At 41.5% G+C, this 16223-nt stretch overlaps 2 protein-coding genes across 3 annotated transcripts in view; one reads left to right on the forward strand and one right to left on the reverse strand.

Annotated features, from left to right (window-relative positions):
• Positions 1-1064, forward strand: part of LOC121300509 (adenomatous polyposis coli protein 2-like) — a 21363-nt gene extending 20299 nt beyond the window's left edge. Inside the window, exon 8 of the mRNA XM_041229076.1 lies at positions 1032-1064. Coding sequence (XP_041085010.1) covers positions 1032-1064 — 33 coding nt within the window. The remainder of the gene's footprint in view (positions 1-1031) is intronic.
• LOC121300455 (receptor expression-enhancing protein 6-like) lies at positions 507-16006 on the reverse strand. Of its 2 annotated transcripts, XM_041229034.1 has the most exons (6): positions 15726-16006; positions 11456-11549; positions 6133-6271; positions 5297-5465; positions 4493-4566; positions 507-1821 (listed from the first exon to the last, which is right to left on the reverse strand). In XM_041229034.1, exons 1-6 carry the CDS (start codon positions 15841-15843, stop codon positions 1810-1812), a joined length of 606 nt encoding a protein of 201 aa, XP_041084968.1. In that variant the 5' UTR covers positions 15844-16006; the 3' UTR covers positions 507-1809. The 2 variants fall into 2 exon arrangements, with proteins under 2 accessions (XP_041084968.1, XP_041084966.1); XM_041229032.1 differs by lacking the exon at positions 4493-4566 and having other exon boundaries at positions 508-1821; positions 15726-15944.
• Positions 16007-16223: the final 217 nt, after the last annotated feature.

Genomic DNA, 16223 nt, shown 5'->3' on the forward strand with positions numbered 1-16223 from the left:
ACTGACGAAAACCACAATATTTTAGTAGTTACTTACAATAAGAACTACCTGCAAAAAATATTAAAATTAGGAAAACAGTAGAGAAACTAAAAAAAAAAGAAATGTGAAGCTACAGGCTATTTAATGGGTTTTGAATTAATAAAAATAAAAAAAATAAAAAACTGTAAATCTTTACTACAGGGCTGGCAGAAGTTGAAAATATGATTAGGGAATAATATTTTTTTTTCCAAACTGTAAAACAAATATTCATTGCTATTCCTTCTCCAGATTTGTTGGAGGCAGCTCCTATCTAGAGCATGCTCAAACAATGATCTTACAGCTGCAATAAATTATCTATGCACACAGCCTAGCTTGTTTGTCATTAAACACCAACATCTCAAAGCAAATAGAAATATTAGTGAGAGAGGAAGGGAAAAGTTTTGTTTTTTTTATTCAGTTTTATTGATTGAAATAAAAACAAATTCTCTTTAACAAGATAATATAAAGTTTTTTTTTTTTTTTTTTACAGCAAATAAAGCCTTCATTTACATGTACGTTCCATTAATAGAAATTCTTCTTTATTCATTATCAGTATTATAATTGTTAAAACACTCACCCATAACTTTCAATTACTGTCAAAAATATCAAGCTAAACATCTAAGAAACTAAGTCAAGTAGTCAAACGTTTCAGTTAGTGCCTTCAAAAGTGTACTTATAAGTGTTATTAGAAAACTACTTGAATGATACTGTAGAGCACTGAAGTTTATCCAAGTCTGTCACGATTTTTGAATTTCATTTTTAGAATTTTTTTTAAAACAGCTGTGTGAACTGTATGGGGTTTGAGAAGTTTCCCTGCCAAAACTTTGAAAAAAAATCTATGCATTATAATATAGAATATTCCAGTGCATTGAGATGTTTGCGAAAACCATATTTTACATAGCAGTGGTACTCAGGTGTGTCTCTTTCACTCCATTCACAATCAAGGGCTGGACTGGCACAAGCGAGGATCACTGGTATGTGGTTTACAGATGGAATCGTGGTTCTGTTTGTAGGTTTTCCCCCCCAGTAGCTGCAACAGCTCATAAATGTTCCCCTGGCCGTCTGAATAAAAACGCCATTAGGATTAAAAAGAAATCTGTACACAGAAGACAGACAAGAAGTGAGAAGTCACAAGGGGGTGTTTGGTAATGCTGAGCGGACACACTCTGCCCTGAATGAAAGCATTGTGTGCTGTGCTTGTGAGAGGTACTGGTGCTGATCACTGGATACACTGAAATCTTTTCATTAAAGCTACGTGGGAAGAAGTCTTCCAAGCTCTTTGTGAATGTATGTGTGTGTGTCTGTGTGTGAGGTATGAGCTCTTGTTTAAACAGTTAATTTCACACACTGCAATTAAACTTTCACTGGATTCATTTCATTGTTGTGATTAACCAGCTACTTATTCGGGTGACTGTACCATATGGACAGGTGTAACTGTAGGAGTCTTGAATGAATAAAGGTTAAACAAATAACACAAAATGAATTAGGTCAATCTGTATTGCAACAGGCCACTACAGAAGTGATAGGGGGAGGGGAGATGAACTGCTGCAGCTACTGAAACTAGTACAAGAGTGTGCCATGACAGTATCTGATGTACAACTGTTAACTTGAATCTGAATTGGTGATTGTGTGAGTGTGAGGCAGGGGTACAAGAAGGGGTTCATATCAGTCTGTGAGCACGCAAACAAGTTTTCTGGCTTGCTTCTTCAAGTCTATAAAGCAGGAGTTCGGAGTTCTCAATTCAGTTGTGCAATCACTGCGACTTTGGATGGGCAAGGACGTGGTCTGTGACTAGTCTGGTTGCTGAAACAAACAAACAAACAAAAAAATAACCACAAGTGTTAAACAAAGCATCTGGTAAAGTAAAATGCCAATGCTGGTAATATTTGATATTTCAACAGTGGTGGGATTTAAATTCGCCACTGTCGAGGTCAATTAAATAGACTGTTTGCCTGGAAACTGCATTTATTAATACATGGTTAATAGCGGCTGCCACTTGTTCCATTCATATCTGGACCCACGTTTTAACAGTATGTATGAGTTAGTACCACATGGTGCATCACATTTAAACTGCTTTTCAATGCTGGCAACCACAATGCAGAATTCAGCTCACCCCTGTCGAATGCCAGCAGATGCATTGTCTGGTAAACAAGTCCCACCCTATACCTTCCTCTATAATTCAATTAATAAGTGTTGAGAGCTGTAGCATTTTTTGTGTTCACTGGATCTCATTCCCAATGAATCACACTATTCAAGCCTCCATGCCAAGCAGATGCAAAGCTTGCTCTAGGGATCAGAGCTCTCCAAATTCAGCGATTTTGAAAATGTATAGCAAACGTGTATTTTCCTTTTTTTAATTATATCTGGTACCTTTGCTTACTTTTAGGTAGTCCAGTGTTATACTGTTATAATCCTGTCCACCTATTCAATGCCTCGTTTCCTGTCATTAACCAACCATGCTTTGACCCCAAAGACTTTACTGATGTGAAATGAACTAGGAACTACACTTCGACTACCTGAAAGTACTGCATGCAAAATAAGAGGTTTCTTTATGCTTGTATAGACCAGGGTTTTCATTCAAGTACTACATTTTTTGTAAATTCTGCATTGTTTTCTTGTGCACATACATGTCACCACTAAGAGAAAGTGACTGAGACTGTAGCTAGAGAGCTCTCTATGTTGGAGGAGCTGTAAGCCAATGTATTGCCAGCTGTCTCATATTAGGGATGAGACGGGCTGGGTTTATATTTAATAAGCTACCAGGCTACAGCTCAGTCTACTGCCAGATCAGGCTACAATGGAGAGTAGATGATAAAACACAAGAAACACCAAATTGAAACAGAGTGAACCACATTGACAGGAGTGGCTGCAGTTCTTAAACATATTGACAGCTGGAAGCAAAAACTAAATGCAGATTGAAATTAAGTAAATTAACACTTCTACTCAATTTGTGAAATCAAAACCTACCAAGTAATGTTATAAATATAGTTTTAGGTGGTTTTCAATCCTTTCAGTTATAGATTTATTTATTTATTTATTTTTAAAAATCATTATTATATTTTTTCTTTCACCAAAAAAATATGTTTTCCCTCCCCGAAGAGGGAAACTTGGATAAATCTGAATTACAGACTACCTATTTTCCTGCCAAAGACGGATTTGTATATGTTTAGTTTAAAATAATGCATGTAGTTTAAATGTTTCTATTGGTACTAGATTTAAACTTCAGCACTGTTTCTCTTCTTCCTCCTCTGTGTACCAATTAACCTAGTAACACAAATGCATGTGTTTATAATTTTATACTGTATGCATAAAACAAACAAAAAACAGCAACAAATACAAAAGCAAGGATGAGAAAGCCAGTTGTGAAGAGCACCCTTTGTTCACTATTCACTCTATACATGCACACTGATGTTCTCACAGATAAAGCTAACCTCAGCCCCTGCAACTACAAAGAATGAGGGCTGAGCAGAGAGGCTTTGATGTCCGGGGGAGGGGCCGAGAGCAATTAGAAACAGCCTGCAGACACCTCCCACCAAGAGAGGGGTTTAGTGTGCCCCTGCGCTGATTAGCCCAGGCTGCTGCAATCAAAAGGGCTGGAGACAGAGTCTCTCTGATGTGAATCACCTACCTAATCCCAGACAGTTTCCACCCTGCTGCAGAGAGCCAGTGTTTAGAATTACCTTCTGCAATCTGGGCGTTCGGCCTATTCTTTACAGCTACACAGGCTTGACCTTGAAGATGCAAAATGTTCTCTTTTGCAGAACATCAGAGAGTTCCTCCTTTCACAAGCCTCATTAAAATGGGATTACCCAGGAGATGCTGTGTTGCAGTTGAAGGACCCACAATTGAATACCAGTTCAGATGTATTGCTGATGTAAGCATATAATAAACCATCAATCCTATTGCATGTCAATTAACCAAGGGTCATTACAAACACACAGACTCTCCTACATTCTCCGTTTCCATCTGCAAACTAAAACAGTGCTGCCCTAAAACTGAACAGAGTTCTTATAAAACTGAACCGCATGTGCAACTAAACAGGTGCAAGTGTGCGGTAATGGCAGTGCAGTGGACCTTATATCCCATGATGCACACTTCATTTTCTAATTCAGTCCCAGTTCAGCAATAATATCTTCAGGACAGGTAACCATGGCCATATATTTAAATGCTCTCCAGACATATACTTAGGCACTTAACACAAGTAAAGACCAATTACCTAGTAAGTAGTATTTTATTTTTATGTATAGACAATTGATTTGGATATTTTAAAACAGATTGTAAGATTCGCAGACAGTGTAATAATGTCCTCCAATATGACAATCGGAGATTTGATGTATGGGCTACAATTAATGTTACTGGTGCCAAGCAGGCCAGAGAGCATAGTTCAGGGCTAGCGTAGCACAAGATGAGCCCTGCAGATGGAAACGCACTAACTATGTGTGTGCTGGACACCAAGCAGTAGTTAGTTACATACAGAAGTGGCAGGCAGTTCTTTAGGGCCTGTGTCTGCAGGCAGCAAGGTCTTGGTTTGAACCAGAGTGTGCAGAACTGCAGCCAGAAAACAAAACAGGCAAACAAAACACAAGGAGTAAATCAGGGGGAAGGGAGAAATGCATTGATGTTTAAAGTGGTTAATACAAACAGGACTGGAGCATCACCGCATTACAGGAAGCAGAGTGCTACTCTCCACGTTAGGTAGAGGGGTCAAACACAGCCTCGAATACACATACAGGCAAGAGAGTACGAGAGTAAAATGAAACGACTCGAGTATGCTCCTTAAAATAAGACTCAGACCTGTCTATTTGTAATAATGAATTGGGATGTGATTTACTAACGGTGCGCTCAGTGAAAAGTTTCAATAAATTTTTATTCCATTTAGAATAACATTGTAAAATTTAGATAATGCTTCTGTTTAAACATAAGATTTAGTAAAGTGGGGGCTGATCCTTGTCGCTTGAATTGCTTGAAGAAACTATTCAAAAAGTGGATTTGGTCTACAGTTATGTTATAGTAATGTTTAGCATCACCCTATAGAATTAATGTGTTTTCTTCAGAAAGTCGAAAGAAACCGGCAAAATAATGTTACGCGAACATATTGAATTACATACCACTTTATAATTCTCCATATACTTAATGAAAAGCTGACAAAAATTGAAAAACATTCGAAATCTAACATGAAATACTGTATTGCCATTATGGCTTGCAATCTCATTTTGTAGTTTGTTTGAATACATGATGTTAAATGGCTATGGCTATAGGGTGGCAGAGCCCCCCATACCTCCCCGCGTCAGGCTCTCGGCTGCGTGGATGGCCTGGCCGCTCAGGTCGTTCACCACACTGTCCACAGAGGCCTGGTGCTTCAGAAAGAAGGGGCGGACCAGGCGCTTGTACAGGATCTGAGAGCCGTTCCAGGCAACTGGAGCCATGCACCAGAGCAGGAACACGCACTGAAAGAGGGGAGAGGAGAGAGAGATCAGTCACCACAGCTAGAACACGCACTGAGAGAGGGGAAAGGAGAGGAGAGAGAGATCAGTCACCACAGCTGGAACATGCACTGAGAGAGGGGAGAGGAGAGAGAGATCAGTCACCACAGCTGGAACATGCACTGAGAGAGGGGAGAGGAGAGAGAGATCAGTCACCACAGCTGGAACACGCACTGAGAGGGGAGAGGAGAGGAGAGAGAGAGATCAGTCACCACAGCTGGAACGAGCACTTCAAACACAACCTACACTGGCCAGCCCAACCTTCCCTCCAACAGGACCAGGCTTTGAGGTGGAGAGGCTAATAGCACTGAGAAACACAGGCAGGGAACTCAACTGAGGCTGCTATCCTTTCCACAGACCAGCCACCAGCCAGATTCAGGAGCATGCTGGCATGATTTATGTATTAGCAAAAGAAATTTAAAAGCAATAAATGCGATTCCTAATTGTGTACAAAAGATGCGTTGTGGATCAAAATTAAGATAACACTAAAATATGGAATGGCTCAAACTTCTACTCAAAATGAATTATACTCTACCTTATTATGTTTTTTAATGATTAGAAAAGCAGCCTGATAGATCCATCTTCAAGATACTCAATCAACGATATTATCTCATCCGGTCCTTTGCCTTACCTTCCCAGCATAGTAGAATGGGAACCAGTAGAGGAAGATGTCGGAGAAGAACTCGGCCACGCTGAAGATACCATACACCACCCAGTAAGTCAGCCACTTGGTGTCGTCCTCCTTGTTACTGCTCTCAATAGCCTTAATCCTGCGGGGTGACACGGCGCGTTACTGTACCACTGCACTGGCTTATCAACACACACACACTGCCCTCCCCAGCCAAACAAGGAGGGAGTCTGTGCTAGCGGTTCCCAAATCCACTGGGACCGCCAATAAGACAGCTTGGTTTTGTTTTGACGACTCAAAGATAGAGCCCTCCCAGTAAGGTTTCAAATGAATTAATCATTTCGCAGATGCTTTTATCCAAAGCGACCTAGAGACTAGGGGGTGAACTATGCATCACAACTGCTGCTGCAGAGTCACTTACAATAGGACCTCGGTTTTACGTCTGAGCCGAAGAGAATGTATTTATTTATTTAGTTTCAGTACCTTGTGCATCTATGGTGTGACAATATCAGGTCTGCATAGCTGAAAAAGCGTGTTGGAAAATACATACATTTTTTTTGTTTACATTTATGTTTTGCTTTCCAGCGCTACAGCAGAGCTTGCTGGTTACATTCCTGGGAAAGCAGGAGGATGAGCAGCATAACGAAGGCCGAAGGCTTTGATGAGGGAGGAATATTTTCAAAAGGGGCTTTTTATAACCTTCCTAAATATGTAAGGTAATACCTCCAGTAACGGAGTGGTTCTGCATATATCGCTCCACTACTTTAAAATAAATCAGGAGCTGTCTCAATGTGGCTTTGAGCTTGCTGCGAGAAGGCCTTGTTGTTTGCCCATCTGTCTGGGTTCCTGACTGCACTGAAATCATGCAAGACTGTGACCTTTTAAATCTGTCAGCCACACCAGTTCCAGCCAGCAGAGCTGAAAGGTATAACATTACATACAGTCAACCTTGGATAACTCGACACCTTCGCTTAATTCGACAGACAGTCTTCATCCCAGATTTTCTCCATATAAAATATATGCATCCTGCCTTTTCATTTTTTAATTTAACACCCTGCTTTACTCATAACTCGACTCTTATTACCGGAAGCGACGGGATAAAAACTATCAAAAACACTAGTGGGTAAGTCGACACTGTCGTTTCACGTGACTGAACTATACGCGACACACTTGTTTCGCTGGACTGGAAACGGATCATTCATTCATTCATTCATTCATTCTCAACTACCAAGGGTAGCTGGTTACACTATCAGTTCACAGTGAGCGAGAAGCGAAAAATGAGTTCCCATTCAACTGGTTTTAAAGCTCAGGTTATTCTGGATAACAAGCCTGTCAGCTGAACTGTCAAAGCGCGTGTTTTTACATGTGAGACAATCGACAATGCTTGATTTCTGTGAGAAACTGAGTTGTTTTATTGTTCCCCCAGAGTTAATTCTGTATATACTTTGTTAACTTTTGCTATTTAAGCTGTCAAATTAGACAGTACAAGCCAATAACTAAAAGTACAGTCAACAGTTTGTGGTTGGATTGTTTTTGTAAAAATAACGCTGTAGTTATTTTATGAATTCTTATTTCAATCAAACTATACGAGTTGTACTGGGTTTGTACAGTACTGTATACTGGAACTGGTTCATTCATTGCAGTGCTACCATTTTCACACAGTGGCTTGTGAAAGTATTGACCACCATTGGCATTTTTCCTATTTTGTTGCCTACAACCTGGAATTAAAATGGATTTTTTGGGGGGTTTTATCATTTGATTTACACAACATGCCTACCACTTTGAAGATGCAAAATATTTTTTATTGTGAAACAAACAAGAAATAAGACAAAAAAACAGAAAACTTGAGTGTGCATAAGTATTCACCCCCCCAAAGTCAATACTTTGTAGCGCCACCTTTTGCAGCAATTACAGCTGCAAGTCTCTTGGGGTATGTATCTATAAGCTTGGCACATCTGACCACTGGGATTTTTGCCCATTCTTCAAGGCAAAACTGCTCCAGCTCCTTCAAGTTGGATGGGTTCCGCTGGTGTACAGCAATCTTTAAGTCATACCACAGATTCTCAATTGGATTGAGGTCTGGGCTTTGACTAGGCCATTCCAAGACATTTAAATGTTTCCCCTTAAAACACTCGAGTGTTGCTTTAGCAGTATGCTTAGGGTCATTGTCCTGCTGGAAGGTGAACCTCCGTCCCAGTCTCAAATCTCTGGAAGATCTCAAGAATTTCCCTGTATTTAGCGCCATCCATCATTCCTTCAATTCTGACCAGATTCCCAGTCCCTGCCGATGAAAAACATCCCCACAGCATGATGCTGCCACCACCATGCTTCACTGTGGGGATGGTGTTCTCGGGGTGATGAGAGGTGTTGGGTTTGCGCCAGACATAGCATTTTCCTTGATGGCCAAAAAGCTAAATTTTAGTCTCATCTGACCAGAGTACCTTCTTCCATATGTTTGGGGAGTCTCCCACATGCCTTTTTGCGAACACCAAACATGTTTGCTTATTTTTTTCTTTAAGCAATGGCTTTTTTCTGGCCACTCTTCCGTAAAGCCCAGCTCTGTGGAGTGTACGGCTTAAAGTGGTCCTATGGACAGATACTCCAATCTCCGCTGTGGAGCTTTGCAGCTCCTTCAGGGTTTTCTTTGGTCTCTTTGTTGCCTCTCTGATTAATGCCCTCCTTGCCTAGTCCGTGAGTTTTGGTGGGCGGCCCTCTCTTGCCAGGTTTGTTGTGGTGCCATATTCTTTCCATTTTTTAATAGTGGCTTTAATGGTGCTCCGTGGGATGTTCAAAGTTTCGGATATTTTTTTATAACCCAACCCTGATCTGTACTTTTCCACAACTTTGTCCCTGACCTGTTTGGAGAGCTCCTTGGTCTTCATGGTGTCGCTTGCGTGGTGGTGCCCCTTGCTTAGTGGTACTGAGATCATGTGACAGATCATGTGACACTTAGATTGCACACAGGTGGACTTTATTTAACTAATTATGTGACTTCTGAAGGTAATTGGTTGCACCAGATCTTATTTAGAGGCTTAATAGCAAAGGGGGTGAATACATATGCACGCACCACTTTTCTGTTATTTATTTTTTAGAATTTTTTGAAACAAGTTATTTTTTTCATTTCACTTCACCAATTTGGACTATTTTGTGTATGTCCACTACATGAAATCCAAATAAAATCAATTTTAATTCCAGGTTGTAAGGCAACAAAATAGGAAAAATGCCAAGGGGGGGTCATTACTTTCACAAGCCACTGTAAGAACATTTAACTAAAAAATACTTGCAAATACTGTAAATGAGTTATATACAGTACCAGTCAAAAGTTTGAGTACACTTGCTGGAAACTAGGTTTTTTTCATAATTTACAATGTTTTACATCGTATAGTAAATACTTGAAAATGAAAACACATGTTACAATATACAAAACAAAACATAAGGCGTATCAAAGCAATGGTCAAGAAAATTGAAAATTGTCTCTAAATCTTGGATTCCTCAAAATAGCCACCCTTTGCCTTAATAACAGCCTCACAAACACAAGGCATTGGGTTAACAAGTTTGAGCAGGAAATCACCCAACATGTCTTCCCAGCTCTTCTGCAACAATTCCCAGAGATGTAGGGTACTTGTAGGTAGCTTTGCTTTGACTCTTCTGTCCAGTTCGTCCCATACAAGTTCTATGGGATTGAGGTCTGGAGACTGGGCAGGCCAGGTCATTCGATTGATTTGTCCTTCACTTTCCTTCTTCGCCAGATAGTTCTTGCACAACTTTGAAGTGTGTTTCGGGTCATTATCTTGCTGAAGAATGAAGGACTGCCTAACTAGCCATTATCCTGATGGAATGGCATGCCTCTGAAGTATGCTATGATAGCCATGCTGGTTGAGCTTGCCATGAACTTGGTAAAGATCACCAACTCTGTCACCAGCAAAGCAACCCAAGACCATGACATTGCCTCCTCCATGCTTGACAGTGGGAACCACACATGCAGAACTCATGCGCTCACCCTCTCTGCGTCTTACAAATACTCTGTGGTTGGACCCAAATATTTCAAATTTTGACTCATAAGAGACTTCCACTCCTCAAACGTCCAGTTTCTATGTTTTTTGGCCCAGGCAAGTCTCTTCCTCTTATTCTGCACTCTTAACAACTGATGTTGAAACATCTGTACTTCTAGTAGAATTTAGCTGAGCTTGTATTTCAGGGGCAGTTAATCGCCAGTTTCGCAGATTTGTAACTTGAATGAACTTGTTCTCTGATTCTAAGGTCACCCTTGGCCTGCCTGACCTTGTTCGGTCCTCATGAGTTCCAGGTTCTTCAAATCGTTTGATGGTCTTGGCCAAAGCAGTTACAGACACTTGCAAAGTTCTTGCGATTTCTCTTAAATTGACCCTCATTTTTTAAAAGTTTTTTTTCTTTGCTTCACTGAGCGAATTTTGCCATTTTCTGTTCGCTTACATTCCGGAATGACAAACTTGTGCCTATGCTACCTATATTTATAGTAATCATGGACCCTCACCTGTTAACAATAATTGGTGACAAAAGGTTAATTAGGTAACATGCTAGTTAACACAGAGAACATCTAACAAAGACACTTTTATACTCAGGCCAGTGTTCTAACACCGTGTTATACACATTTCAGACTTTTAACTGACTTGGGCTTCAGACTGAAATCCCCTTGTTTTGGGTGACTGTTTCATTGAAATTGACAAGATTTACATTTTCATTTAAAAATTAAATTTTTTAATGCAATTCACTTATGATTATCAGCTTATATAAGTACACGTATCATGTAATGAAATATTAAGTGTTTATAGACAAGTTTATACAGTTAAAAGCATAGATAATGAAAAACCTGGTTTCAAGCAGGTGTACTCAAACTTTTGATTGGTACTGTGTGTGTGTGTGTGTGTATATATATATATATATAATATATATATATATATATATATAGACACACACACTGTTTCTGTATTCAGGAGGTACGGACAATCTTTGAACAAGCTCAAAGCCAAGTAGAAAAACAAATACATCTTTCTAGTGGAGCACAGATTCCAAATAAAGAATGACTGACCAAGGCTGACCAAGGCTTTAAAAATCAATCTAGTGAGTCCAACACAGGAAGGAAATTGGTATTGAGAAGAGCAGACTAAGACTCACAAAGCCACAGTGTGGTTGAATTAATGTGAAGATCCTCAATAAAGGGAAATAAGCCAAGAAGATATTTCAGCACAAACATTAGGGTTAATAATAATGAGGCCTTGGTTAGCACTCCCTTTGACAGAAACCATAACCTGAGTTTATAGAAACATAAAGGAAAGCCAATACTTACGAGAAATAAGCTGGATACACAAACCCAATTAAATTACACAGCAGGGAAGCGCCATAACCGAAGATGAGATAGAGGCCGATGAACGACACACTTCCTGTAAAGAGACAAGCAATCCATTAGCATTCATTAGCAATCAAGCAGCGTCATCACAATCACTTCAACTTGCCATGTGTAGATTGTGTCTTGTTGTATTAGAGAAGTCGTGTAGTGCAGTTTGGGAGCGAGGAGGGAGGCTGAGATGACTCAAATGTGCAAAATGATTTCTGTAATAAGACACACCCTAACACAAAGTATTAACTTCTTAGAAATCACAAAAACTAATATTGTACTCAAACTACTGTTAAAGAAAAATATATACAGTTTTTTTTTCTTAATTTTAGAATGTTCTTTTTCAGAGTTTCAGAGACTTCACCCAGGAGCCACCAAAGCCAGTGCAGGCCCCCCACCCACCAAGTCTCTGACTTACTGCCTGCTGAAATCACACAGACTCCCCTCAATAACCCCAGTGCAAGCAGAGCCCTCTCCTGGAGGCTTATTATAGGCTCCCCTTGCACTCTGCTGCAACATGTCACTGAAGGACAACAGAGCTATACTTATCACAGAGTGCCACGCTGCAGAATACCCGACTCAGAGTGCATGTGTTCCCAGCGTGTCAGGTCTCTCACTGCAGTTGTTCTTGTTACACATGTAGTCCGAGTCACTCCAGATTTTCCTGTCCTAATTGTGTACAAAAGATGCGTAGGGGCTCAAATTAGGATATCACTAAAATATGGAATGGCTCAATCTGCTATCCAAAAACGAATATTACTGTACACCCTTCCATTCCATCTTTAATTATGATCTTAAATCAGAAAGCAGCCTGTTAGATTCACCTTCAAAACACTCAAATCAACAATGTTAAAGAAAAAGGGGTCAATTACCCCAAAGAGATAAGCCATTGCCGTGATTTATTAGAGCCTTTTACAGCACTGGGAATCACCCTGGCTTCATCAACCATGTGGTTAAACCACAATTGCCCCTAAAAACAGGTGACGATGAAATTCAATCCAAACCGACCACTAAATTAAGGGCCAACGTTTTGGCTGGTGCTTCAATAGCATGCTCGGATTTGTAACGAATATTTATTTCTACCTCGTTAAACAGCTTTGCAATATAAATGGACTAGTATGTAAAATGGGCTAAATCACGTTCTCTCTCTCACATGGCCAACTTAACCCACTGACAAAGCAGAGCCGTCAAGCCTTAAATTCCCATGCAAACACTACCTAATCATACCTGGTATCGATCCCACATCTCGCTAGCCTTTTCACTCTCTATAAATCCCTGATCAACATGCAATTGTCACGTCTTCAACACGTGTGGATCTCACATTATTTAGGTCATGTGAACTGGGTAAACAAGTTGGGCGCACCCACTATTCCACTGGAGGGCAAGATGGATTCTATTGTTTATTAACAAGAAAGAAACATCTCTGTGTATAAGCACTATTTGTATATGGAAATGATTTCCACAAACCAGTATTTCAACTAAAGCAAGTGTTTAATTATCCATTAAAAGCCTTCTGATAGATCAGCAGTTACTTCACAGTAAAGGACCTGCATACGACTCATTGCCCAAATTACACACACTCGTTTTGCAATAACAGATAAATAAGAAACTCTGTGAGGACAAAGCAAACTAATATTACAACAGGGCATGTAGGCGGTGTTCTTTCATGCTCATAGCCAGGAACTTCCTCTTTACTGAATACAAAACTTTATGCAAAATAGTCTCTGGCTGAGAGAACACCCCTCATAGGAAGCCTAGTGTTCTCTACGACCGAGTGGACCACCGAATACAACATGCCAAGGACAATCACGACAGGAATCAAGAAATACAAATGTATTTATTACCTATGTCATGACACACGTGCATCAGCATATGAAATGAACAGAATAAGAAAAAAGCAATGGGCAAGAATATGTTAATAAACTATAAAACAAACGAATGGACAAACTAACTTTTAATAAACTAACTGACCAACTAATGTTAATAAACTGACAAACTAAATTTTGGCTCAAACAGTAATTATGAAAACAAGAATGAATTTGAACACCATGGTTAAGTGGAGTGGGGTGGGGTGGAGTAGAGTGCAGTGCAGTGCAGTACAGTGGAATGCGGTGAGGTGGAGTGGAACGGGGTGCAGAGCAGTACAGTGGGGTGGAGCGCAGCGCAGTGGAGTGGAGTGGAATGCAGTGCAGTGCAGTGGAACGGAGTGCAGTGCAGTACAGTGGAGTGGGGAGGAGTGCAGTCGAGTGGAGTGCAGTGCGGTGGAGTGGAATGGGGTGCAGAGCAGTACAGTGGGGTGGAGCACAGCACAGTGGGGTGGAATGCAGTGCAGTGGAGTGGAACGGAGTGCAGTGCAGTACAGTGGGGTGGAACGGAGTGCAGCGCAGCACAGTGGGGTGGAATGCAGTGGAGTGGAACGGGGCGCAGTGCAGTGGGGTGGAGCGCAGTGGAGTGGAACGGGGCGCAGTGCAGTACAGCGGGGTGGAGAGCAGCGCAGTCGGAAGGAGTGCAGTACAGTGGGGTGGAGTGCAGTGGAGTGGAACGGGGCGCAGCGCAGTACAGTGCGGTGGAGCGCAGTGCAGCGGGGTGGAATGCAGTGCAGTGGAGTGGAATGCAAAGCAGTGGAACGGGGTGCAGAGCAGTACAGCGGGGTGGAGCGCAGTGCCGTTCGGAAGGAGTGCAGTACAGTGGGGTGGAGTGCAGTGCAGTACAATGGGGTGAAGTGCAGTGCATCGGGGTGGAGTGCAGTGCAGTGGAGGTTGACCGCCATGGCCCCTCCAGTCAAGGTCTTTGTTCCAATCATGTCTAATTATTACATTGAATTCTGTCTTGTTCTGTTACACAAGAGCTTTGTAGAGCTGTCTCTTTTGTGCGCGGTGAGCTGAGGACACCCTGGCCGACGGTGCACGTCCAATTGTTCTCCGCCCCTGGGTGCTCCTGTCGACGGTTGGCAGTGGAATAGCCTGGAGGCAACCTTCAGGCTATTGCACTACACACGGCACGCCTTTACCGGATCCAAGCTGTTCTGTGTATGGGATCTTCTGAGACAGCCTCCCCCCTATATACCATCAGCTGCAACTACAGCCAGGAGACCCCAAAATAATAGGTCTATCAATAGATAGTTATGCAAGGCAGTGGCACCTTATGTGGTGGCCGTGGGCTCAGTTTCACCACCCTCTCCTACAGTCCACAGGCTGAGATCAGTTTGCTTTTGAAACAGTCACCTGGGTATTTGTGGCTGTGCATTGGAGGGCAGTTTGATCTGGTCTCAGCAATGAGTCTGATAATGAGATGCAATGACACTCCTCCAGCTCCTGTACTATAGTCCCACATGGTTGGGAATGGGGGGCAGGAGCAGGGTAGGATCAAATGGGGCAATTAGGATGGATTCAATTTTAGGATTATGGTTGAATGCATAATTTACTGTTTTGAAAACATTAAAAGGAGATGTGGCTAAGCCCTGGCTATTACACCTTTAAAAACACACATTACACACAGGACTGGTTATTCTCTGTAACTTCTGTCACTTTGTTGGACAGAGAGAGTTCACATAATTTGAGCCATTTTTACTACTGAATTAGACGGCTGTCAAGTTTATACTAACACAAAGTGCACCCTGTGTCATAATGATAATATACACTAGACCGCAGGTTAAGAACAGACTGTGTTTTTTTTGTTTTTTTTCCTCGTCCAGTGAATGTTCTTTGCAATCTCCAAAACCACAGTCTGACCAGTCACATGACATCTGAACAGGTGGCGAAGACAAAGCGACTTTTGGATTGCGTGGATTATACTACAGTCAAAGCCTCTTAATCCTGACTATGAAAATGGCGTAGTACTATAGATGCGAAATTAACATCAACCGTATTATCCGTTACTGTGTAATGCAGTGTACTAGCATTACCTTAACGCAGAACAGCTGTGCTAAAACGCCTGTCTTTCCTAATGAGAAATCATACTTATTATATTTTTAATGGCATGCATGTAGAACAAAAGAAACTTTGAGTCGAGACGCTCCCAAAGACTGTTATGCAAAGCAGAAACGCACCGCTGCATGGGACTATTTACATTGAGCAGAGGCAAACTAAAATGATAATTACACATAACCCACATATGTGTCTATACTCCTCGCTGAGTTCCAAGGCGTGGGTAAATGTACGAAAAAAACGACAGATGTCGACTGCACAAACACATATCTAGGCAGGCTATGCCCGGATCTCACCTGTGGCGACATAACGCCTGTGGATTCCCGTTTTCTCCTCTATTTTGGCGAGACAGTCTGTTACAAAGTTCTTCTCGTTAAGAAACTTCTCAAAACGTTCTTTTAATTTGGTGAACATGCTTATAACAAACCCCAAACAAAACAAAGTTAATGACAGATACTGGCAGGTAAAAAAAATAATTAAACAGCTAGATAAATAAAAACGCGCCGGCGTGTTTATAATAGGACCTCCTGCAAAATCACCGATTCTGCTGACACGGTTTTGTTCAGCTTCACTGTCACAATCCGCTTTGCTTACTCGACCCGGTGACGCGCGAGTGGCCCCCCTCCACCTCCCACCCCCCCCCCACCGTAGGGAAACCTAACTGTCGACGACAATTGTTAACCACCGACTACCTGTGACTAGGCACCGACCGGGTAGGGGACATATCGACGTTCCGTCCACTTGAAGCTTTACCACGGTCAGTTAAGGATTACTATTCTGGTGAGCAAGCGGTG

The sequence above is a fragment of the Polyodon spathula genome, chromosome 26 (assembly GCF_017654505.1).
Source record: "Polyodon spathula isolate WHYD16114869_AA chromosome 26, ASM1765450v1, whole genome shotgun sequence".
Classification (NCBI taxonomy): Eukaryota; Metazoa; Chordata; class Actinopteri; order Acipenseriformes; family Polyodontidae; genus Polyodon; species Polyodon spathula.